The sequence below is a fragment of the Bos grunniens genome, chromosome 7 (assembly GCF_055505025.1).
Source record: "Bos grunniens cultivar Pamir isolate PY7600 chromosome 7, Bosgru_T2T1.0, whole genome shotgun sequence".
Lineage (NCBI taxonomy): Eukaryota > Metazoa > Chordata > Mammalia > Artiodactyla > Bovidae > Bos > Bos grunniens.
Window position 1 is genome coordinate 12,512,375 of NC_141171.1, and position 24,184 is coordinate 12,536,558.

Here is a 24,184-nt window from a genome sequence, read left to right on the forward strand (position 1 = left end):
TCGGGCCGAGGGCCACTCTTTCTCCCCTGGCGGCCCGGCTCTCGGTGGTGGCATGGGTCACGTGACGGGGGGCGGGGTGACGGTGCGTCCCGCACCTCTTGGAGGGAATTAGCTTCTGAGGCCGAGAAGGGAGGGGATTCGGCCTCGGGCGGGTGGGGGGCGTGATATGTCTCTCGAAGATCCATTTTTTGTAGTCCGAGGGTGAGTGACAGCGATGCGGGAGGACACGGGGTATTGTGTCCCCTTGCCAACCAGTGCCCGCGTGCCAGCCGGTGCATGTCAGGCATTCTGGGCACCGCCGTCGGGATCGCCCCGTGGCCATGTGGGAGGGGTCCGCAGGGGGATATAAGGGTCTCCTGAGCTCCCAACCTGTTTGGGGGCGTAATGGTGGGCGGAAGGACCGCCTGCTCCCCGCCCCCGCCAGCCGCGCCCGCTGTGCCCCTGCCCGCAGCGAGGTGCAGAAGGCGGTGAACACGGCCCGCGGGCTGTACCAACGGTGGTGCGAGCTCCTGCAGGAGAGCGCGGTGGTCGGACGCGAGGAGCTGGACTGGACGACCAACGAGCTGCGGAATGGCCTGCGCAGCATCGAGTGGGACCTCGAAGACCTGGAGGAAACCATTGATATCCTGGGGGGGGGGGGGCGGGGAAAGGGGGGGTGGCATGGGACAGTCCATTGCAGGGGCAGGGGGCGCTGAGAGCCAACATTTGGGGGAGGCTGCACACCTAAGAGGTGTTGAGGACTTTGAGGCGTAGCAGGGCGCACGTTCTGTTGGGCTCTGGCCTTGACTCGACTCGCCGCATACGCATAGTGGAAGCCAACCCCGGCAAGTTCAAGCTTCCAGCCGGAGACCTGCAGGAGAGAAAGGTGTTTGTGCAAAGGATGCGGGAATCCGTGCAGGTGAAGAGAGTTTCCGATGGGGTGAGGAAGGTTAGGGCGTCTTTCATTCTCTGATGCTGTCCTTATCTGTAGGAAATGAAGGACCATATGGTCAGCCCGGCAGCCATAGCCTTCATGGAGAGGAATAACAGGGAGGTAAGGCATTCCAACCCAGTGCCCTCACCCCCCGTGTCTCAGTGTGGTCCTCTGAGTGCACGCCTGGCCCCTCTGTGCATTCGCCTGTCTCCTGGGGACCCGTGCGTCTGTCCCTCTGCTTGGGTCCTCATCTTCATGCACAGTTGTGTCCATGCTCTCTACCTGCCTGCTCTTTCTGGATGAGCCCAACTGATTTCTCTCTGTGTGTATAATCCCTTCTACCATCTCCTGTGGGTCTATACTCTACAGGTTTTCTGTGTGTGTGGCAGCCTGTCTCCTTTTCTTGCTCTCTGTTATTGTTTCCAGGATATGTGTTTACCTTTTTTTTTTCTCCTTTTTTTGGGCTGTGCCCAGCAGCACATGGGATCTTAGTTTGCCCAACCAGGGGTCGAACCCTTGCCCTTGTGGCCCCTGCATTGGGAGCTTGGAGCCTTAACCACTGGACCACCAGGAAAGTCCCTGTGCTTTTTTTTTTTTTTTTTTTTTAATCTGTGTAGGCACTTGACCTCTCTGAACTTGGCCCCTGAGTGGATCCCTGTCGGCCTTGGGTAGATCCACTATTTCCCTTTTGTGGGTGTAGTTGCCCTGTGTGTGTACCCACTCCTGCCTTTTCTGCGCATTCTCTCTGCTGCCTCTGTGTTGATGTTCATTCTTTGCATGTTGTGTAACAGCAGCCTCACTCAATACACCTACATGGGGTCTGGAAGGGTGGGGGGCTGAAGCCTGCAGCAGCTTGGGGTCCTATGGCAGGATCCACGTGCCTTCCAGGTGTGCTGTTTTGGGGATTAATGTTCAAATCCTTTGTATTTATTTATTTGGCTGCATCAGGTCTTAGTTCCCCCACTGCATGTGGGATACTTTTTTAATTAATTAGTTTTTGACTGTGCTGTGTCTTTGTCACTGCACAGGCTTTTCTCTAGTTGCAGTGACTCCTCTCTGGTTGTGATGGGCCCAGACCTTGAGGGCTTCAGTAGTTGCAACATGTGGGCTCAGTAGTCGAGGTTCAAGGGCTCTAGAGCACAGCCCCAGTAGTTGTGGCACATAGGCTTGCTTGCTCCGTGGCATGTGGGAATCTTCCCAGACCAGAGATTGAACTCATGTCTCCTGCATTGGCAGGCGGATTCTCTACCACTGAGCCATCAAGGAAGCTCTGACATGTGGGATTTTAGTTCTCCAACCAGGGATGGAACCCATGCCCCCCACATTGGAAGGCAGATTCTTAACCACTGGACCACCAGGGAAGTCCCTTAAGTTCAGATTCTTAAATACCTGTGTTTATAGGTTTATAAACATGCCAGGATTAATTTATTAAATCCTTGTTCCATCCTCAGAAAACAGGGTTTATAGCCCTCCCCATTTTACAGATGAGGAAACTGAGGCACAGGAAAGTCAAGTGGTATGGCCTTGGGGTCACCTTGCTAGTTAATAATGGCCCTGAGGACCCAGGCCATTCTACTCCTGAGACTGCCTTCCTGAGTAGGCACCATCTAGATTTGCCACAAACCTTGTCAGTCTCTGCCGGGAGTGGGCGACCCTCCTTGAGCCTGCTGTATGGGTCCCTACAGATGCTGACAGGCAAGCCGGCCATCCTGAAGTCCTCCAGTGACTTGCTGGATGCCAGTGTGGTCTCGACCACCTCTCGCTACATTGAAGAGCAGCAGGCCACACAGCAGGTGCGTGCAGGCAGCTGGCAGCCCCAGGCTGGAGGAGACTGCGGACAGCTCAGGGCTCCTTGCCAACCTCGGTTCCCACCCTTCTACCCTGCAGCTGATCCTGGACCAGCAGGATCAACAGCTGGAAATGGTGTCTGGGAGCATCTCAGTTCTGAAACACATGTCCGGCCGAGTTGGGGAGGAGCTGGACGAGCAGGGCATGTGAGACTGGGACCCCGGGGGTGGGCCAGGAGCCCATGGCCAGCTGCTCTGGTGTGCACAGAGCCTCCAGGGGCTGATGCCTTCCTGGTCTTGGCAGTATGCTGGACGCCTTTGCTCAGGAGATGGACCACACCCAGTCCCGGATGGATGGGGTCCTTAGGAAGATGGCCAAAATATCCCACATGACCAGTGGTGAGTCCCCTGGGGTGGGAGAGTGGGGAGGGGTGCTGCCTCCCCTCTGTGAACTCTGACCCTCTTGCCCCCAGACCGCCGACAGTGGTGTGCCATTGTGGTGCTGCTGGGGGTGCTTCTCCTGGTCCTCGTCCTCTTCTTCTCTCTCTGATTCCGGTCCTCCCCAGGGGGCAGCCCCTCCAGCTGCGGGGAGCTGGCAGGGCCCTGTCCCCTGGGAGGATGGGGAGGTCATGCCGGGGGAGCTGTCCCAAGGCTCTCATCTAGAGAGGACCCTCAGGGCCCCGGGCTGGAGCCCCTACCACCAGTCTGGTCTTAAGTGCACTTAGGGGGTGGGGGAGGAAGGGAACCTCAGACACACCCCTCCCCATCTCTACTCCCCAAAGCCATTGCTTTGCCCCTGTGCCTTCTACATGTGCCAACTTGGAAATAAAATCCCAGCCTTTATTATATATGTTTGTATCATACGATATGGTGATCTGAACTGGTGGCTGCCCCTGAATGGGAACTCCTGTTCTAAGACGCCTGCTTGCACACCCTGGGGCCAACTGTGCATGCGTGCCCATGTGTGTTAGGGATTTCAACGGTTGACATTCAGTGCAGAAAAGACTATTCTGGTGTATTTCTCAGATTTCTTTTATTACCATCAAAAAAATCCAACCACTGATTTTTCCTTGAGTTTTTGAACTTCAGCCTGAACATCTTTTGCTTGTTCTGTGTCGCCAGTAGGTGAATCCCTTTAGCTGGGGAGCTCAGCTATGACTTCTGAGGGGCCTCTCAGTACCACGAGGCTCTCTTGTACACCAGGTCATTTCCATCCTTTTGTGATGCAGTGTTCTAATAAGGTGTGAGCGTGTGCTCAGTCGTGTCTGTTTGCGACTCCATGGACTGTAGCCCTTCAGGCTCCTCTGTCCATGGGATTTCCCAGGCAAGAATACTGGAGTGGGTTGCATTGCCATTTCATTCTCCAGGGGATCTTCCCGACTCAGGGGTCAAACCTGTGTCTCCTGCATTGCAGGCAGATTCTTTACTGCTGAGCTACCTGGGAAGCCCGCTACAAGGGGGCGTTTGTAGATTTAAGGACTTTGTTGTAGAGCCTACCCGAGTCGGAAATGATCCCTGTAAGCTGGGTAAACTTGTAAGTGAATATTCACTTAATGTCCTGGATGTTTCCATCCTGAGCAGTATGTAATCTGACATCAGAACCACCTTGTATCTTTGACACATTGTTATGTGTTATGTGTTACAAGGCTGTCTGTCATCCCATTCAGCCCCAAAGGCTGATTTGTCAAGAAGAACCAAATATGTACAGATTCCCTTTTTTGGGGGGGGGGAGCTGTGCCAAGCAGCTTGCAGGATCTTAGTTCCCCGACTAGGGATCAAACCCAGGCCCCCTGCAGTGGAAGTGCAGAGTCTTAACCACTGGACCACCAGGGAAACAGGGAAGTCCCCCTCTCTTTTTTTTAATTTTTATTTTTCTTAATATATGTATTTTATTGAAGTATAGTCGACTTGTTTTTCCCTTTTTTATTGTTGTTTTTAGTGCAAAACCACTACCACTGATGTTATGGTTCAGGTTGTCTCGATCCATTCTATACTTGGTTCTCAGTCTTCCTGGGCTTAAAAGACGTGCTTCTGGGGGTCTGACACCACCTTGCTGGGATTGCTTACATGTTCAGACAGGGCTTTCTGTTCCTTGAGATGACTTTGGACCAGAATCACCTCAGGATTTTTGTTGGTGACGCTGTTGGCTCCCCCAAACCCTGCTTTCTGTTGGCTGAAGCGAGGCTTCAGGACTCCAGAGGGGGCTGGCCTTACTGAAACATGCCCAAGTGACCCTGTGAATTGTCACCCTCAGTGATCTTCCCTATCGAAGTCTGAGACTCCCTCCAGTCCTCATGGGGTGGTGGGACCTGGACTGGGCGGAGATGAAACCTCTCTGTCTACGTCCCCAGCATGGATATCTTGATTTGATGGATTCTCTTAAGATCAGTCAAGTCCTCCCTCACTGCTTGAGACATCTCTGAATCCACAGGCTCCTAAGGTATGTTTTGTCTTTTGTTTCAGTTGATAGAATTTTCTTCTGTTCATATCCTCAGGATATGAAGATTCATATCCTCTTTAAAGCTATCCTGACTTATATATATATATATACATATTTTTTTTTTTTTTTTGCTGCACAGCGCAGCATGTGGGATCTTAGTTCCCCTTGATCAGGGATCATAGAACCTATGCCCCTCTGCACTGGGAGCAGTCTTCACTTCGGGACACCAGGCAAGTCCCCCAGTGTTCCTCTGAATGCACTGGTTCAGGATGGGGTGAGGGGTGTGGATGCAGGTCAGGACTTGTGTCTGGGGCTGGGGGTGTCAAATACCATGGGAGGGCAGCAGGTGAGGGTGTCAGTAATCAATTGATGGAGCTGCTGCCCTTTCAGCTTTGGAGGGGATCCTGGGGGACCCCAGAGCAGGATTTAGGGCTTACACCTGTGAGGCAACAACCTGGGGTAACCTATTGGCTGCCTGAGTCTGAAGCTGTTTCCCCATCTAAAATGGGGTCCCCCTCAAGCTGACTGAAGAAGGAAATGGCACCCCACTCCAGTATTCCTGCCTTGTAGAGGTAGATGGCAAGCACCCATGGAAAGTGCCAATTTGTAAATGCCTTGGATGGAGGAGCCTGGAGGGTTACAGTTCATGGGGTTTCAGGGTTGGACACAACTGAGCAACTAAACTCAAGTGACGTTAAGGCATAACGTTTGGCATGGCCATCCTGAGGGCCCCCTACCCCCACTGCGTTTGTCAGTGTGACACCCTGGGGTATGGGGGTGTGGACGGAGGGTGGGACCCACCACCCCATGCCCCAAGTGAGCAGCTGGCAGCAGGGCTGTTACAAAGGCGTTTAGTTTATTCTCCTCATCAGTATCACTGATATTCTCACGGTTCACATTTCCCAGTGCGGCTCCTCTTCTTACAGTAGTTAATGTGCAATCTCACTTACGGGCCCGGGGGTGGGGAGGGGCTCGGCCCAGGGCGGGGAGGGCGTTGGCACTCCACGCAGACAGACTGTCCTGCGTGAAAGAGGCGAGGGTGAGTGGGCGGCCGGCAGTGGGGAGGGAGGTGGCCCCCCCAGTCTTTTTTGCGTTGGTCGGTGGTTCTCCATGTTCCTTTCTGGCTGCCCGGGCTTGGGGGTCCATGCAGCGCAGCGCAGGGCAGGGTGGGCTCGGGTGGAGGGGGCAGGGAAGGCAAGAAGGAAAAGCAGCAGGCCACCCAGGAGCAGGAAGCAGGGCGGGAGGGCGCAGGGGTGGCTCCCGGGGTAAGGCACAACCCTGTCTTTGGCTCTCCTGGTGAGGAGTTTCCTCCCCTGCACCCCTGCCCAGCCCCACTCCCCACCCCTCCCCAGACCGCCAGGGGGGCGCCTCCTGGGGTCCCTGAAACAAGAGGGCTCTGCTACCCAGCCCAGTGCTGCAGGGGCTCAAGAATAAAGGCGAGGAGGGGCTGGACAGAGGCCTGCCCAGGACAAGGGGGTGGGGAGGGAGAAGACCCCAGTCCCAGAGAGCTGGCCCCCACTAAGGCCTGGAAGGAGGGGAGCGCCTGGGGACTCCGGCTTCCTTGTGGGGTCTGGCTGGAGCCCCAGCCCACCTCTCGGCCTTGGTCGGCCCGGCAGCTTGCCAAGTGACCAGGATATTGTGCTTTGGGATCTATGCTGGGGTGGGTGCTGAGACCAGGATTGGGGTGGGGGGGGCAGGATAGATGTGACTAAGGTGCTTGTGCTTTAGTTGGGGTGTTGACTCCCCCTACACACTTGAGCCAGCTGAGGCCAAGAAAGCAGAGTCCCAGGACCCCAGCTGGACTGATCCCCCCACCCCTGCAACAAGCAGATGTCAGGAAGGACCCCCCCACCCCGGCCCCACAGGCTGGTGGGGGCTCCTGGGGTTCGGGGGGGGTAGGCCTCCAAGTCAGGTTTCAAGGGTCCAGTGGGCCCCCACCACCTCCTGTAGTCCCCTTGCCTTTGGAGAGAGAGGCTGCTGGGAGCAATGGGCGAGTCAGATTGGGGAGAAGACAGAGGCATGAGAACAAGGGCTAGAGACAAAAATGTGAAATTGCAAAGAAATGACACCCAGTGGGTGTGTGTATGGGGGAAGGGGAGTAGAGTTAAAAAAAAAAAAAAAAAACCCCTCTGAGTTTACATGTAGAACTCAAAAACCTGGGACACCCTTGCAATGGAGCCCCATGGGGGAGGCATTGAGGGGTGAGTGGGAGCTGGCCGGACCCAAGGAACCCAGGCAGAGTGGGGCTTGGGGGGGGCCCCACCTTGGAAACGCGCACCCACACTCCACACACATGCGCAGCACATTCAGCCTGCCCCCTGGCCCCCACCCCGTCCTGCCTTCCACAGCTCCACAGCTCCGGGGACCAAAGGGGACATCAGACCCAGTCCCATTGGTTTGAAAAATAAAAGGAATCTTATACTTCAGTATTTCATTAGCTAAAAAAATGTTTTAAAAAGTATGTACAGGGGGTGGGGGCTGGGAGCCCTGCCGTGGGGGCGGGGTAGGGGTGAGGAAGGGAGGGAAAGGCAGCAGCCCCCTCCCCCTAGCCGGCTCCCCTGGGTTCCACCCCTGGTCCTACTGCCTCTTATGTCTTCATTTGTTTAAGAGCAAAACTTCTACACACGCACGCGCGCACACACACACATGCACACCCACACGCTTCTGCACGCCCCGGAAACCTCTCCTCCTGTCCTCAGACCCACGGTCTGCCCCCAAAGGCCCCCCTCACTCAGGACCTGCCCCTCTCAGGCCCCAGGGGACTGGTGATGGCAAGAGAGGCTGAGCACAGGGAGGGGAAGAGAAGGGCGCTGGGCCTGCCACCGCCCACCACCTTGGGTCGGTCAGTTTCTCTGAGCCTCAGTTTCCTCAGCTGTAAAATGGGCAGTCCTCATGGCCTCGCCTACCCCAGCCCCCAGGTGCAGGGACAGACGAGGGAAACAGGAAGGCGCTTTTGGAAACGTGGAAGCACTGGGAGGTGGTAGTCGGAGGGGTCCTGAGAACCCGGGGGCCCCTGCAAGTCCCGAGGGGCTGCAGTGGGGGGGCGGAGCCTGAGGAATGCTCCCGCTTGGTGGCCCAGGGCGTGGGAAGGGGGTCTTCCCAAGCTCCCCCAGGCTGGCCCCTCCCTGTGCCTGGCCTGGTGAGTGGGGAGAGAGTCACTAGGGGTTAGGAGACGGGGAGCAAGAGCCCCCCGACTGTGCATGAGTGTGTGCTAGAGAAGGCCACGCAGACCTCGCACCACCTGCCATCCTCTCCCAGCCCGGATCCCCGATCGGCTTGGGGTCAGGGGATGGGACAGGGGAGGCAGAGGAGCCGGGAGCATGCAGCACCCCCCGCGGGTCCTGGGGAGGGACAGACAGTAGTAGCTCGTGACCAAGATGGCGGGTGGGTGTGACAGGAGGGGGAGTGTGACGGCCCCGCGGGAGGGTCTGGTGGGGGTTACTGGAGGGCCTCCTCGGCCGAGGGGCCGGCCTCGCCATCGTGGCTGGCCGTCTCGAAGCCGTGCTCCACACCCATCATGTCCGGCTCTATCTTGCCCGTGTAGCTGATGAAGGTGGTGTAGGCGTCGCCCTCGGCCATGAGCGGCTTGACCTTGGGGATCCAGCTCTTGCGCACAACGCGGCGGGCGTTGGTGCACATGTCGGCCGCAATGGCGTTCATCTCGCTCTCCTTGAAGTTGGGGGCGAAGTTCTGGCAGTAGTCTGCAGGTGGAATGAGCCACCCTGGGTAAGCTCCCCTCCCAACAGGCCCTCAGCTGCCGCAGAGCTGGCATCCTCCCCACCTCAGGGCACCTCTGCCCACCCCTCAGAGCTGAGGGGACTGAGGCCTTGCAGATGGTTGCTGCTGTTGTTTAGCTGCTCAGTCGTGTCTGACTCTTTGTGACGCCATGGACTGTAGCCCACCAGGCTCCTCTGTCCCTGGGATTCTCCAGGCAAGAATACTGGAGTGGGTTGCCATTTCCTTCTCTAAGGGCTCTGCCCAACCCAGGGATTGAACCTGCGTTTCCTGCTTGCCAGGCAGATTCTTGACCACTGAGCCACTTGGGGAGCCCGAAACCTTGCAGACAGCATGCTACACTACATCAGTGGCCCAGGCTGGACCCAGCTGGGCCATGTGTGTGGGCTATGTGGAGCTGATGCGGGACACCTGGGTGCTCTTGAAAACTAGGCGTCATTTGCCAGAATTTAGAAACCGGGATTTCCACTAGACTTTCCTCTTGACAACTGGCTGAGGCCTGCAGGGAGATCTATCACTCCACGACCAGCCTACGTTGGAGACCCTCTCCTGTCGGCTCTGTGGCTTTCCTTCAGTGTCCTCCCCATCAAGAAATCTCTAACCAATCACAGCCCTCTTCCCAAGAAGCCTAGACTGAACTTCAGAATCCTTCTTAACATCAAAGCCTACCTACTGATCCATCAGGACCAACACCAGAGAAAAGGACCCCCTGCCCGCCTGTCCTGGGCCCCCAACCCTGACTCCAGAATGGCAGGCACTCACACTTGACGGCGTGGAGTACGCGACTGTCCAGCGGTTTGCGGCTGGGGTTGTTACTGGAAGAGCGGATGCCGGTGCCACAGCTGTTGGCCAGCGTGTTCCTGGTGAGGGCACAGGGGAGGGGAGTCAGGCCCCCGCTGGTGGTGAGCCCTCCAACCCTGGGGGCTCTGGTGGGGGCCTCACCGGTCAAAGAAGGAGGCCAGGAGGCGCCGCAGCAGGACCTTGTGCCGGGTGCCCGCGCTGACGTGGCAGTTCATGAGCTGCGCCCTCGTGATGTACACGTTGGTGCCTGGAGGGGGAGGGGGGGCGAGAGGATAGCCAGGGCCCAAACTGCCACATTCCCTACTCGTCCAGGGCCGACCAAGACCCCCCTTGATAACTCAACCCAGAGCTGCCTTCTCGACACTCAGGAAAGGAGAGAGACTGTGGCACCACCATCCACGGGGCACCCAGGTGCCCACCCAGCCACCAGTGTCAGAGAAGAACAGGCAGAGAGCATGGAACCCTGGCACCTTGAGTCCTAGGGCCAAATTCTTAACCGCTGTGTTGGTCAACCCTGGAACCACCCCCACGAAACCACTGATCTATGCCAATGTGGCTGAAAATGCCAGCCAATGCTTATACCCGCCTCTGGGGTGGAAACCTACAGGCCAGCCTTTGATTTGTATCATTATGAAGGGGCATCAGGGGCCCCAGGACCCAACCCAAATGAGGGGGCAGGGGGAGCTCAGGGAGGAGGTAAGGCCAGCCCACCTGTCACCAGCTCCAGCTTCTCTGAGGGGTCACCCTCGTCGTAGAGCTTGGGGTGGCAGCGGTTGCCAATCTGGTTGATGAGCTCGGCGGGGAGAGATGCGAGGTCCTGCCGCACTCGGATGCGATTCCGAGACTCGGGGGCCACCTGCTCAGGGAGGGCCTCCACCTTCTCAGCTGTGCAGGGGGGAGAGAGGTGTGCTGGGGTCGGGGGTGGAAGTGGTGGGGAGGGCAGTGGGGCCAGGCTGGGGGCTGCGGGGGCACCTCACCAGTCTGGCCGACGTTCATCATGCTGTACATGGTGTACATGTTGCAGATCTGCCGGTACTGCTCGTCCGTGCCCTCCTCGCCCGCGTCCTCCTCCTCGTCCTCCTCGTTGTGGTAGGAGCCGGGGCTGTCGCTGGTGTAGGCGCTTGAGGTGCCGGGGCTGGTCCGCTCTGATGTGCTGGGCCCACTCACCACACCGCCTGCTGCTGCCGCCGCCGCCGCCGCACCCCCAGTCGGCGGACCGGCCCCCGCCCCCGCCGCCACCCCGGTGGGCTGTGCCGCCGCCACCACGGGGGCCTGCTGGGCCGGCCGGTTGACAGCCAGGTCTGGCGTGGAGAACTTGGCCATTTTGCGGCTGCCGTTGCTCCCGCCGCCGCCCCCAGCCTCCTTCTGGCCGCTGTCCCACAGCCGCTTGGCCACGGGCGTGCACTGCACAGAGTCCGACTCCTGCTGCTCCGTCTTGACGCGCGACACCAGGGGCAGCGGAGTGCCACAGGCCGGCCAGCTTGACGTCTGCGCCACGGGGCTCTGGGGCTCGGACGAGGGGGCTTCCTCAGAGTGCAGGCCCTGGGAGTCGCAGCTGGGGGAGCTCACCTTGAGGAAGAATTCGGTCCCCTTCTCCATGATCTCCTGGATCTGCAGAAAGCCGGCCGTGTACATGAGCAGGAACTGGTCACCCATGTTCATGCTCAGGCGGCCCGTGTAGCAGAAGCTGAGGATCTGCTGGAAGGACTGGGGCTGCACGGCTGCCGGCAGCTCCACCACGGCGCTCCGGCTGCTGTTGAACAGGTCCCGGAAGTAGGAGCTGCTGGCGGCCAGCACGGCCCTGTGGGCCTTGAAGGCGTGGCCCTTGACCACTACCGAGACGTCACAGTACAGGCCCTGCAGCCGCTGCTCGTTGAGGCACTCCAGGATGCTGTTGCCAAAGTTCGGGATCTCCATCTGCAGGGTCTGGGCCATGGCGGCAGCAGCTGCGCGGGCGACAGGGAGAGATGGGGGGCGGGGTCAGGTGGTCGACCCAGCCCGATGCCGGGATACAGGCAGGAGTGTGGACAGCAGCCACGTGGTGGAATCTGCCAGGACTATAAGAATCACAGGGGCCGCCCACTCCTGTCCCAGCATGGCCTGGCCTTTGTGACAGGCTGTCCAGTCAGCTAAGTTGGGGTGGCCCATGCTGGGCTTCTTTCTGCACAAAGAAGGGCAGGGACTCCCTGGGTGGTCCAGTGGCTAGGACTCCATATTCCCAATGCAGGACACCCAGTTTCGACCCCCTAGTCAGGGAACTAGATCCGACATGCCACAACTAAGAGTCCCCATACCTCAACTAAAGATCCTGCATGCTACTACAATAAAAATTATTAATAATAAAGATTCTGCATGCCCCAACTAAGACCTGGTGCAGGCAAATAAGTGTTAAAAAACAAACAAAGGAGGGCAAAGGCATTCTTACGCATCTGTGCTTCAGCATTAAATGAGATAACACGGCGAGCACCCCATGAGCACTAACCAGCACTAGGACTACACACACAGGTAACTGGCATACAAACACCAAGAAGGCAGAGTCATCTGATTTTTCACACTGCCTTTGCAGGGCTGAGCACGTGACCCAGAACCACCATTTGTTGAATGACTGAATGACCACTCAAGAAACCCTGAAACTGCACGAGAACATTAACAGTCACCAGGGCAATGCAAATCCAAACCACCGTGAGACACCATTTCACACCCACCAGGCTGGCTAGAGAATCCAAGGACAGAGGAGCCTGGTGGGCTACAGTCCATGGGGTTGCAAAGACTCAGTCACAACTGAGCAACTAACACACAGGCTGGCTAGCATAAAAAAGATAAATACTCTCAGGGAAGATGAGAAATGACTCGGGACCCTCCTATATTGCTGCTGGGAATGTGAAGTCATGCAGTTGCTGTAGAAAACCGCTCTTCAAATGGTTAAAGCTGAAGTTACCGGATGACACAGCAATCCCACCTCTGGGAAGTGTACTTGAGAAGTGAAAACATAACATCCACCAGCAGTTAAGGCAGAGAATGTTTGTTGTTGTTTAGTCACTCAGTCACTTCTGACTCTTTTGCTTCCCCATGGACTGCAGCCCGCCAGGCTCCTTTATCCAGGGGGTTTCCCAGGCAAGAACACTGGAGTGGGTTGCCATTTCCTTCTCCAGGGGATCTTCCTGATCCAGGGATCAAACCCATGTCTCCTGCATTGGCAGGTGGGTTCTTCACTGCTAAGTAAAGAGCCTGGGAAGTCCCATGTGAATGTTTAGAGCAGCACTGTTCACAACAGGCAAAAGGTGGAGCCAATAACCTCAAAGGCAAATAGATAAACAAAATGTGATCCACCCACAGTGGAACACTGCTCAGTCATAAAAAGGAGCAAACAACTGATACACGCTACAACTAGGATACCCCAAAATATGCTAAATGCAGGAAGCCAGACAAGAAGACCACGCGTTATACGTATTTCATACACCACAAATACGAAATGTCCAGAATGGGCAAATCCATAGGGACAGAAAGCAGAGTTGTGGTTGCCTGGGGCTGGGCAGTGGGTGAGGGTAGGGGCTGAGGACTGGGGAAGCGTAAGCAAACAGGAACGGGGTTTCTTGTTGTCCTCGCAAGAAACATCCAGTGATTGTGGTGACATATGCACAACTATGAAGGTACCGAAAAGCTCTGAACCAGCACACTTTAAAAACGGGTCAACTGCTTGGTATGTGCATCTGACGCTGTTTAATGAACAAAGAAATTTTAAGACTAATGTCCCCTGTGCAGAACTGAGGATGAGACTTGCCACGTACAGTCTCTATTTTGTTGTTTAGTCGCTAAGTCGTGTCCAGCTCTATGTGACTGTAGCCCACCAGACTCCTCTGTCCATGGGAATTCTCCAGGCAAGAATACTGGAGTGGGCACAGTCCTTTCTAAATTTTGAACCTGGTGTATGTACTACTTACCAAAGTGAATATTTAAAAATAAAGTGTATGAAATCACACTGCAAACATCTAAAGGGCTTTAGGGGGTGGGTGGAGAAAGAAATGTGAATTTAAGGAACTGCCTAATAAGACCCTGCTCGAGGAGCCCACCCCAATCCTGACCCAGAAGGTACCACCGGGGTGGGGGCTCTGGCACCTCTCAAATGTATAAACTTCTGCATCACAGTCTATTCCATCAGTGCATGTTCCAATCCAGGAGGAAAAACTGATCCGGCGAGGACGGCACAGCTGATACTCTGGGGGCAATCATGACCCCCTCCCACCCCACTGGTAACGGTGAATCCCCTGCCATTCTATTGGTGTGGAGGGCGGTGGTCCTGAAAGGGCAAGTAGGGGAGAGAAGAGAGGCCTGAGCAGAGTCAGGCTGGTGAGAAGCAACAGTAGAAAAGTGTGCAAAGGCCCTGGGGAAGGAACGGTCTTAAGCTTCCCCAGCCAAGAGCCAGGGGTGTGAAATCAGCCCCATAGGCTGCTAAGAGGATTCAGGGCGCTCATGCAGTCACATGTCGACTGCTCTGGTAGCCTGGGTGCTGGGAGGGCAGGGCCAGTGTCACCCTCAGGGTCTCCCAAATGGAGCAGCTCAGTGTGTACAGGTTTGAGTGTGCAGAATCAGGTTGGCCTTATCAGGGTTCATTTCCAAATGAAGAAGCACAGATATGGAGTTCCTGGTCCCAGAAGCAAGTCAGTTCTGGAGCCAGGACTCACGCTGGCCCCAAAGTACAGGCCTGAGCCTATGGGCACATGGCTCCTTCTCTTCCTCCACGGAGCCCTTTCTCAATGAATCCGGAGAGGGCCCAAGTCTGCACTGCATCCCCAGTGCTCAACCCAGAGGCAGCTTAAGACAGACTTAACAAACAAAACCCTGAAAGGTGCATGAGCTAAGGTGGGAGTGAGAGACGAACAGCTGATGGGGCGCTGGCTAGTTGCTGCCCCAGGGCCCTTGCACACACTCTTTTCACCTTTCCTCATCAAAATCAATGTCACTATCACGAAAAACAGAAAGGCCATCAGGGGACTTCCCTGGTGGTCCAACGGTTAAGAATCTGTCTTGCAATGCAGGAGACACGGGTTTGATCTCTGGTCTGGGAAGATCCCACATGCCAAGGAGCAACTAAGCCCGTGCATCACAACTACTGAAGTCTGTGTGCCCTAGAGCCTGTGCTCTGCAACAAGAGAAGCCATCGCAATGAGTAGCCTGTGCACAGTAGAGAGTAGCCCCACCTGGTGCAACTAGAGAAAAACACTCATGCAGCAATGAAGACCCAGCACAGCCACATCATTAGTAAGTAAATTTTAAAAACACTGCAGAGAGAGCACCAAGGGAATAGGTGACCGACTCCTGGCATCGGGGGAAAGCGGGGAGCTTGGGTGAGGAGGGTAGAGGGCTGAGGCTGTAGAGATATGGATGTGGATGCTTTTGGGGCTACGAAGGGCATTCCACTCCTAACTGCACTCGGTGTGCTGGACAAGGCTGCACGCATGTCCCAATGTGCTCAGAGCACCCCGCAGTGAAGGTGAGCGGTGCCCCACTTCATGGGTCTGCATGGGTCCCAAGGTGCTGGACTTCAGGGCCTGTCCCCGCAGTGAGAACTGGTGCAGGTGGCTTTGTGGGGAGCACTTAGCTTGGGAGTGCGAATATCCTCAAGATAACGGGCGGGAACAGACACACAAGGAGGGGGCTCCTGAGGGCAAAAGCCAACCTGATATTCAGGCTGGCATCTCCAGGCCTCATGAACCCCATGCAGCCCCAGAGCCAAGCACCAGGGGGTAGACGTGGGATGATCTAACGGGGCAGTGGCAGGCTGGGAGGGTGGCCATCAAGGCACAAGGAAGGCATGCAGAGCCTTGAGGAAGAGGCAGGCACGATCCTTCCAGAAAGTGGACTCTGGGCTCTGCTGTGAACTAAGTTGTGTGTGCATGCATGCTAAGCTGTTTCAGTCGTGTCTGCCTCTTTGCGACCCCATGGACTGTAGCCCGCCAGGCTCCTCCATCTATGGGATTCTCTAGGCAAGAACACTGGCATGGGTTGCTGTGCCCTCCTCCAGGGGATCTTCCCGACCCAGGGATCGAACCGATGTCCCCCACCCCAATTCATAAGCTGAAGTCCTAATCTCCAGTGTGGCTGTATTTGGAGACAGGGTCCTATTTGAAGGTCATTAAGATTAAATGAGGTCAAAAAAATTGGGGCCCTCATCCAACAGAACTCTGTTCTTAGAAGAGGAGGTCGAGAGATTTCTCTGTCTCCAAGCACACACTGAGGAAGGGCCATGTGAACACACTAGATAGATCCCAACCAGAACCTGACTGCGCTGGCCTCTTAAGACTTCCAGCCTCCATAACTATGAGAAAATAAATGGCTGTCAAGTTAGCCAGTCTATATGGTATCTTGTCATGGCGTCCAAGCAGACCAGCATCTATTCACCCCAGAGCTCCCTCATGGGGCCACTCGCCTGGACCTCCCGCCATGGACAGGAGACTGACATGTACCCCAGATGCCAACACAATGCGTCCTCGGTAGAGCTCTCGCCGCCTCAAGCCTGCTTGGGTCACAGTGTACGTGGGCTCCAGCCCTCCTTGCTTGGGTCAAGACTCCCAGATCGGACTTCCCTAGGGGTCCAGTGGTTAAGAACCCACCTACTCCAAGAAGGAAATGGCAACCCACTCAAGTATTCTTGCCTGGAGAATCCCATGGACAGAGGAGCCTGGTGGGCTACAGTCCATGGGGTCGTAAGAGACTTAGTGTTTAAAAAAAAAAAAAAAAAGAATCCACCTACTAGTGCAGGGAACACGAGTTTGATCCCCGGTCTGGGAAGATTCCACATGCCCCAGGGCTACTAAGCTCGAGCGCACTAGAGCCTGTGCTCCATAACAAGGGAAGACATCACGATGAGCAGCCCTCACACGGCAACTAGAGAAAGCCCTTGTGCAACCACAAAGACCCAGCACAGCCAAAAAAAAACAAACCCCAGATTCACACCCCTGACTCCTTCAAAAGCAGTCTCACCACCTGGGCCCCTGTGATGTGTACGGGGCCCCTGCATGGTAAGGTTCACCCACTCTGACCTAAAACGCAGGACCCAAGATGGTCACGGCCCTTCAAACTCTCCTGATCACCTGTGTCAAATTTCGGAAGTCAGAGCCTTTCCCAACCCCGATTCCTCCGGCCGCTTCTCCTGCTTGAGTTTTCCTTCTTGGCGCTTCTCACCATCTCTGACAAGTTCCTGTCTCTGTGTCAGTTCCACCAGGGCAGGGCATCTGCCCACCTACCCCAATAACCAGGCAAGCACACAGCGGGGGCACGATCGTTGCTCATAGAATGAAGGAAGAATTACTTCTGTTACTTCCAACTGGCACGCGTGCTAAGTCACTTCAGTTGTGTCTGACTCTTTGCGACCTCATTGAACTGTAGGCTCTGTCCATGGGATTCTCCAGGACAAGAGATACAGGCAAGAATACTGGAGTGGGTTGCCATGCCCTCCTCCAGGGGATCTTCCTGACCCAGGGATCTAACCGCTGTCTGTCTCCTGCCTTGGCAGAAAGATTCTTTACCACCAGTGCCACCTAGGAAGCCCTGCTTTCAACCAGACTCCTCTTTTAGTTGCGTTATGACTAAAAGAGAGCAGGACTAGAAAAGGTCTCTGAGGCCGGGCAGGGGTGCCACCCACACTGCGGTGGAGGCCGCTGGGGCCGACGGGGGTGGGTGGGGGTGGTGATGTCCTCTGGCAGCCCCGCCAGGTAGCTGACCTGCAGCCAGAGTCCCACCCAGGGCTCAGCAAACTTGGGATTCCCACTGATGGCTCCAGCTGCCCCACCACCAGATCCCGCTGGGGTGATGCAGGCTTGAAATGGAAGTGCTTGTGTGGCAGTGCAATTCCTGGGGGTGGAAAGTGCCAGCTTTTTGAGGAGGGCGCTCTGAAGTCCCCAGAGGCTGGGACTGTTTCACCAAGCACTGTCTCTTTCAGCTGACCTTCCAGGGAAGCGGTGAGCTGCCCGTGGACATGGAAGCCCATTAAGGGAAACTGCCAAGCCCAAGTGTAAGGACTGACGACCCCTTGGAAACCTCCAGAATCCTTCACTCAGCTCAGCATGAAGTCAGAGTGACGGCTGGGGGGGTGGGGCGCAGGAAAGCCACACAGCCCCGGGCTGCTTGGGGGTGCATTCTTGGCCCAAAGCCAGGGGACCCTCTGAGAGGCAGCTTAGGCAAACACCACCTAGTGAAGAACCAGGCAGTCAACCACACAGGCCTTTTTCATGGACATGCACATTTAATTCCTATTCTTTTCCCCTGAAAAGCTCCCATTAACTCCACAGCAGGGAACAGGATGAGCAACCCTAGGTGGCCTGGACATTGCCCCTACTGTGCACCAGCACCTGGTGAGGCTGTTACTCCTCTCGCCAGTTTCTGAGGAAGAAACGAGTCCTCTTGCCATTTAGAGGAAGAGGGAGGCCCAGGATGGCACCCAGGCCCCGCGGCTCCAGTTCAAGGCTGGCCTGGGCTTCCCTGTCCTCCACCTGATGCTGCCGCTCCCTGGGGGCAGGTGGCCACCACAGCTAGACCCATTTCTTGACTGGGCAGACTGAGAAGCTGGAGCCAAGACGACAAGCCCAGTGGGGAGCTCCAGAGCTGGGGTCTGTGGCCCACATGGAGCCTCCACCCAAGGGTTCCGGGTGCCGCTTCCCGCTCGCCCTCAGGAGGCTTCTTCCTCCGCCCTGCCTCCCCCAGCTATTCTCTGTGCTTCCTCCTCTCACTGCCACCTCCGGGAATGAGCAGTCTAGCCTGCTGCCTCTCCTGCCTCCCTCCTCCGCTCTCCTCTTGCAGGACTCGGCAATCTGGCCTCCCCGTGCCTGCAGCAGCTCCTAGGAGAACCCAGCCAGGCCCCACCCGCCTCCCACCAGGGCCACAAGCCCACCTTTCCGAGTTACCTCACTCTCCCCAGCGTGCCTTCAGACCCGGAGGGCAGCGGGCGGGGCAGCAGCTGCAAAGGTCCTGAGGTCACATTGGGCGGCTAGCACAATGGATTCGGGTGGTTACTGGGGTGGGGCTACTGAGAGGTGCTTGGAGACCCTGCAGGGCCTTGGCAGGGTAGAAGAATTAGAATCTTGTTTTTCTAGGATCAAATATCCCTTACAAAGTTTCCAGTTTAGAATTATGTTTCCCTTCCTCTTAACGCCTAGAAAACATTATCCCTCCCTCTAGCCCCATGTCAGTCTTTCCCAACTATAAAAGGAGCAGCCACCTCATAAGGTTGTTTTAAGGCTTAAACCACCTTAGAGTAATGCAGGGAGATTTGCAGCCGGTGTCCAGCTGCTGTTATTAGTGATGTCCCCTTCTGTCCCCATGACCCCTCACAGGACTGCAAACTCCCTGACAGCAGAGGAGGCATCTTCTACTGCTCACCAGCCCCCAGAACCTTAGGCCATTTCATCAGTCACGGGTATTTACTGAGGGCTCCCCCACTGCCTTCCCAGCATCATCAGGTCGCATCCCAGACAGTAGCCTCTCATGTAACTCTCATGATAACCAGGCAGCAAGGAGACCAGCCCCAGCCCTGCTGCCGTGGGGCCCAGATCAGTCTGTGGTGGTGGCTGCCCCGTACATTCTATGAGGAGCACTGCCAGTCTCTACTCCCCAGCCTCAGCTGTGACAACCAAAAATGTCATGAGACGATCTTCTAAGTGTCCCCTGGGCAGGGCAGAATCACCTCTGATTAAGAACCCCTGCAGTGCGGGAATGCCTGCTTGTTCCCACTTATCAGATGCAGAAACTGAGATGGCAGGCGAGGTCACGACCTTTGCTCAGGCTCTCCGGGCTAAGCAAGGTGGTGCTAATGGTTGAATCTGACTCTCCACTACAGCATGTATGCCCACCTTTACCCACCTTCTGCTTAATTCAGTCACAGTCCTCACAGGTGGTGCAGTGGTAAAGAAATCTGCTGCCTGCCAATGCAGGAGACACAGGTTCAACCCCTGGGTTGGGAAGATCCCCTGGAGGAGGAAATGGCAACCCACTCCAGTATTCTTGCCTGAGAAATCCCAGGCAAGAGGGATGGCGGGCTACAGTCCATGGGGTCGCAAAGTCAGACACGAATGAGCACACACACCCCGCTCAGGGTCTCTAAGGATGCTGGGACCTTTGCACCCTGTCTGTCCAGAGGAGACAGGGGCAATGACCACCACCAGACATTGCACACAAAGTGACAGCCACCCAGTCAGTCCCACCTCACGGCTTCTGTGGCTGAGAGCTCTCCTGGGGAGACAGACGGATGACACTCTTGGCCAAGGGGACCCAGGAGCAGAGGCAGGGAGGCGGGCCCACATGCTCATGCTAGGCAAAGACCAAAGTGAGTTAAAAGTGGGTAAAAGTGCTCAGAGCAGCTTGGCACCCAGGAAAGGGATGGGAGTGATGAGAGGCGGGGAGGACCTAAGAGAAGGAGCTGAGGCCGGTACAAACACCACCTCTGTCTTCGAGGCCAGCTCACTGTCGCCTCAAATGTTGCAAGCCCCACCAGAACCTGGCAGGCCGTCCTCCAACAAAGGCTCTGGCGGTGACATTGAGGAGCCAGGTCAGACCTTGCTAGACCAACCTGAAAGCCTCTCCAAACCCCGTGCCTTCAGGCTGACCTCCACGACAGGGCCTGCCAGACTGACCAAAACTCATCTCACAGCCCGGCTCAAGAATCCACTGGGGCACATTTTAAAAGGCTTTGGATGCAGGCCAAGGGGTCTGGACTTTGCCTCTGGGGGTGAGGTGGGGATCCAGGAGACCCCAAGATCAGGTGCTTCTTTTCTGGGAATGGCACTAAGGGTCTCCACCTCCACACCAGGGTTGCTCTCCCTTCACTTCTTTTCCTCATGAAGATAAGATGTTTAGGGCTCTGAGCCGGAGCCTGGCACATGCTTTATGAAGGCTTTCAATGTGCTGTCCCGTCTGCCTAGAACATCCACCCCTCCCTGCCCCAGCTCCCCACAACCCCCACCCACCCTGCCCCCAGCAGGCTGACTTATTATTCAGAGCTCAGCTCACCTGAAAGCCTTCACTGACCCCCTGAATCTAATGCTTTGCCCCCCACCCCAACACCATCACTTCACTCCATTTTACTATATTCCTGAACATAGGGCTATCAGAAACACTCTTGATCATTTGTCTGGGGTCGATCACCTTCACTAGAAGTTGCCGAGAGCCATTCCCTGGGCCCCAGCAGGGAGTTGGCACCCATGCGACATCAAACTGTCCCCAGGGTCCCTTTACTTTGTGGCTCTCACCCGCCAGGCTATTGTGGCTCTCCTCTGGCGAAGTAATTATGAAGAGTGCTTTCTCCAGCTCTAGGCACACAGACTCACTGCTCCCTTCTTGGCCATCCACGCGCCGTGGCCTGCTCCTTCCAGTCTCTGCCCCGCTTCCAGCTAGCTCTGTGACTGGGGGCAGCCCCCGCCCCAACCCTTCAGTACCCAGCCTAGAGCCCTGCTGAGGCCCCAGTCTGCAGCCAGCCTCAGCCCAACCAGGCAGGGAGAAGGCTTCATTACGTGGGGCTGCTGGCCCAGTTTCTACCCCTCCCAGAACCAGGAGGCCAGCCAAAGCGGGGAGGAGGGCCCAGCCCAGGTGGGGGCAGTTCTAGGAACTCTGGGGAGATCGGGGGAAGGGAGGTGATCATTAAACCTAGATCTGCCTGATACCACTCAACCCAGCCGTTTGTGGTTCCTGCCTCACGTGCTGAGGATCTCAAGTCAGCGTTCCCAGGACCCATCGGTAATAGCCTTGCAGTTAGACTCCCTGAGAGAAGGAACAAAAAGTAGGGGTGGTCTGACTGGGGACCAAAGTGAGGAAAAGACAATCCAGCCAGGCTCCATCCTTATAACCACCTCCTTCTGCCAGCCCACAGCTCTGTGATCCCTGACCTCCGGCTCCCATTAGGAGAACGGGGGTAGGGGATGACCTAGCCTCTGGGAGAGAAGCTTCCACTGATCTGGTTCCCTGGGACACCAGGAAAACTCGGTCCACAAGGGTACAGACCCATCCCTCGGGATGGGCAAGAGAAAGTCCTGGACAGGGAAATACCACCAGGGAATCCAAAATAGTGTGACCTCGTCCCGTCACGCCCCTCAAAGGCCAGCTCCAGGGGACCGAGGGTTGGGGCTGAGGGTCAATCAATCCCAGCCCATTGATGTCTAGCTGGGCTCCATGTGGAGCCTCAGTTTCCCACCCTGTACCACGGAGAAGATCTAAGCCGATTTGGTGGTGATGGTGAGCCATCAATGAGCTCATCTAACCAGCAAGCTCAGCACAGGGCTTGGCCCAGGAGATGCACCCTAGAGGCCAAGCGCTGGGACGGGTAGCACCAAAGGTCTGGGTACCTGATTTGAGCCCCTTCTTGGTGACCCGCATTCACCTCACCAGAGCCTCCAAGACACAATGAACAGAGCTTTATAAGCTCACCTCCCAGTAACTCACCTGCAGAGAGCTGGTGCCTGAAATGCTGGGAGGTCCCAACCTCTAGGCTTGGGCCTCAAAGGTCTGGTCACAAAAAGTGCACATAGAATCTCAGGACCCTAAACTACTCAGGTAACAGGGTGTGTGTGTGTGTGTGTGTGTGTGTGTGTGTGTGTGTCTACCTCCCTGCATATATCTGGGGTGGGGGTGGGCCAGAGGGTGGTAGACAAGATGCCGGAGCTAGGTGTTCCAAACTATTTCCCAAGCTGTCCACACAAACACCCACCTGGCCACCAAGCCTCTTGGAGCAGCCCACAGAGGCTTGCCCAAAGGGTAGGTAGGGGCCCAGAACCTGGCAGGGATGAGGTGTGAGGAAGAAGAAACCCCTCAGGTTTGGCCCCAAGCTAACACCTGGCCAAGAAAAGAGGGGGGCGCACCTTGGCACGTGTCTTTTGATCATACAAGTTTCTCCGGACCTGCTCCCACACCCCCTCCAGCCTACTTAGTCCAAAAGCTTGCCTCCCCCTCCCACTCGCAAAGCTCCTACCGAAGTTCCTCAACCTACCTGATCGCCCCTGTATCTGGCTCTCGCCACCTGCAACCCCTCTCTTCGAATCCTAACCCCAAGTGACCCCCGCAAACGTCCCAGGGATCTCCTAACCGCCCCCACTCGAACTAACTCCGCCCACACCCACCCTGCCCCACTTCCTGGGCTTCTCCTCAGCCGCCCCCAAGCTTGTAACCTGACCCACCTCCTCCAGCGCCCCGACGGTACCTGCAAGCCCGGGCCCCTCCCCGCCCCCCTCCCCCGCCTCAGGGCCGTTTCCCTCCGGCCACGCCGCTCTCTCCTCCTCCCCCATTCCGCCGGCCCGAAGCCTGACTCCGCCTCCCCCTCCCCCTCCGGTCTCCCCCGGCGCCTCCTCACTTTTCCTCCACCAGCCTCCCTCCAACTTCCCGGGCCCCCCGGCACCTGCCCCGGCATGGCCTCGCGCCCCTCTCGCGGGGAATGAGAGGAGGAGCTCTGGGCCAGATCCCGACGCCCCCAAGCTCCGCGGCCCGGCCCGGAGCTGAACGCTCAAGGCCGCTCGGCGCGGGCCGGGACTCCCCGCACTCGCCGGCCCGGCCACAGTGTAGATTACTAGCCAGGTTCCTCTCCTGTCGGAGGAGGCCCCCATGTCCTCCCCTCTCAGCCCTTAGCCGGACCTCAGATGCCCTCGGGCCGCCCTGGCTAGAAGGAGGCCGGAACCGGGCCTGGGGCAGGCCGCCTCACCTGCGCCGTGGCCGCGCTCCGGGGGCTCCCGGCGGGCTCCGCAGCGGCAGCTGAGGCCGGGCCTGGGCCCGGGGCGCGCCCCCCTGCGCCGGGGCCTCGGCCTCCGCCTCCGCGGCCTCCGCGGCCTCCGCCTCAGCAGCAGCGGTAGCCGCGGCGGCCATTCATTGTGGGCCAGGCCGCCCCAGCCGAGCGCCGAGCGAGCGCTAGGCGCGCCGCCGCGGCAGCCAGGCCGGGGAGAAGCGGCCGTGGCCCCGCCCGTGTACCGCCCCCGGTTCCCGCCCCCGAGGCTAGGCCAGCCGAGCGCCGAGTGCGGCCCTTCGTCCCTCCTCAGTCTCCTCCCTCTACCCCTCGGAATCACGGTCGCAACCTAGGCTATGCTGGAGAGTTCGAGTCCCGATCTCGCCACTTTTTAGTCCCGCGATCTTAAGCAAGTGGCTCTATCTTTCGGAACTTTAGTTTCCTGGAAAAAAGCAAAGAGTAATGCCTGCTGTTTATTGGGCCAGGCACTGTTTTATAGGTTCTTTATGGGATTATCTCGTTTAAACTTCACGGTAATATCTTTAGGTAGGAATTATTTTATCAACACACACACGCTATAGAAAAAAAAAAAGAGGCACATAGAGGTGAAGAAACGTGCTCAAGATCACACAGCAAGGAAGTGAAGACGGGGGCTAGATTCAAACTCAGGCCCAATAAACAACAGTAAAACTTAGTATGTGTATGATGCTTATGCGACGCCAGATTCCATTCTAAGCATTTAACTCATTTAATTTTCATCACAACTCAAAAACGAACGTTTAAAAAAAATTTGCCCATTTTGCCAACGAGGAAAT

At 56.7% G+C, this 24,184-nt stretch overlaps 2 protein-coding genes and 1 non-coding gene across 8 annotated transcripts; 1 reads left to right on the plus strand and 2 right to left on the minus strand.

Moving 5' to 3' along the window:
• Nucleotides 1–59: 59 nt before the first annotated feature.
• On the plus strand, nucleotides 60–10,279 carry STX10 (syntaxin 10). 6 transcript variants are annotated; one of them, XM_086408956.1, is made up of 8 exons: nucleotides 60–201; nucleotides 452–621; nucleotides 804–898; nucleotides 971–1,033; nucleotides 2,599–2,706; nucleotides 2,801–2,907; nucleotides 3,005–3,099; nucleotides 9,157–10,279. In XM_086408956.1, the coding sequence occupies exons 1-8, from the start codon at nucleotides 167–169 to the stop codon at nucleotides 9,345–9,347; spliced, it is 864 nt and encodes a 287-aa protein (XP_086265082.1). In that variant the 5' UTR covers nucleotides 60–166; the 3' UTR covers nucleotides 9,348–10,279. The 6 variants fall into 6 exon arrangements, with proteins under 6 accessions (XP_086265082.1, XP_086265086.1, XP_086265081.1 ...); XM_086408960.1 differs by lacking the exon at nucleotides 9,157–10,279 and adding an exon at nucleotides 3,174–3,548; XM_086408955.1 differs by having other exon boundaries at nucleotides 60–621.
• TRNAG-UCC (transfer RNA glycine (anticodon UCC)) lies at nucleotides 4,461–4,533 on the minus strand. Its single transcript has one exon. It is a non-coding gene; the product is annotated as a tRNA-Gly (tRNA).
• On the minus strand, nucleotides 5,978–23,570 carry NACC1 (nucleus accumbens associated 1). The gene is made up of 6 exons (XM_086408939.1): nucleotides 23,352–23,570; nucleotides 10,654–11,622; nucleotides 10,388–10,561; nucleotides 9,818–9,923; nucleotides 9,638–9,735; nucleotides 5,978–8,841 (listed from the first exon to the last, which is right to left on the minus strand). Exons 2-6 carry the CDS (start codon nucleotides 11,609–11,611, stop codon nucleotides 8,579–8,581), a joined length of 1,599 nt encoding a protein of 532 aa, XP_086265065.1. The 5' UTR covers nucleotides 11,612–11,622; nucleotides 23,352–23,570; the 3' UTR covers nucleotides 5,978–8,578.
• Nucleotides 23,571–24,184: the final 614 nt, after the last annotated feature.

What these genes read in the sequence shown, in the direction of transcription:
- NACC1 (XM_086408939.1), bottom strand. Translation starts at nt 11,611, where the DNA reads ATGGCCCAGACCCTGCAGATGGAGATCCCGAACTTTGGCAACAGCATC. An exon ending in GATGAACGTCGGCCAGACTG is followed by an intron (nt 10,562 to 10,653) that starts GTGAGGTGCCCC and finishes CCCCCTGCACAG; the next exon opens with CTGAGAAGGTGGAGGCCCTC. An exon ending in CGTACTCCACGCCGTCAAGT is followed by an intron (nt 8,842 to 9,637) that starts GTGAGTGCCTGC and finishes TTCCACCTGCAG; the next exon opens with ACTACTGCCAGAACTTCGCC.
- STX10 (XM_086408955.1), top strand. Translation starts at nt 321, where the DNA reads ATGTGGGAGGGGTCCGCAGGGGGATATAAGGGTCTCCTGAGCTCCCAA. An exon ending in GGATGCGGGAATCCGTGCAG is followed by an intron (nt 899 to 970) that starts GTGAAGAGAGTT and finishes CCTTATCTGTAG; the next exon opens with GAAATGAAGGACCATATGGT. An exon ending in AATATCCCACATGACCAGTG is followed by an intron (nt 3,100 to 9,156) that starts GTGAGTCCCCTG and finishes CCTGCTTGCCAG; the next exon opens with GCAGATTCTTGACCACTGAG.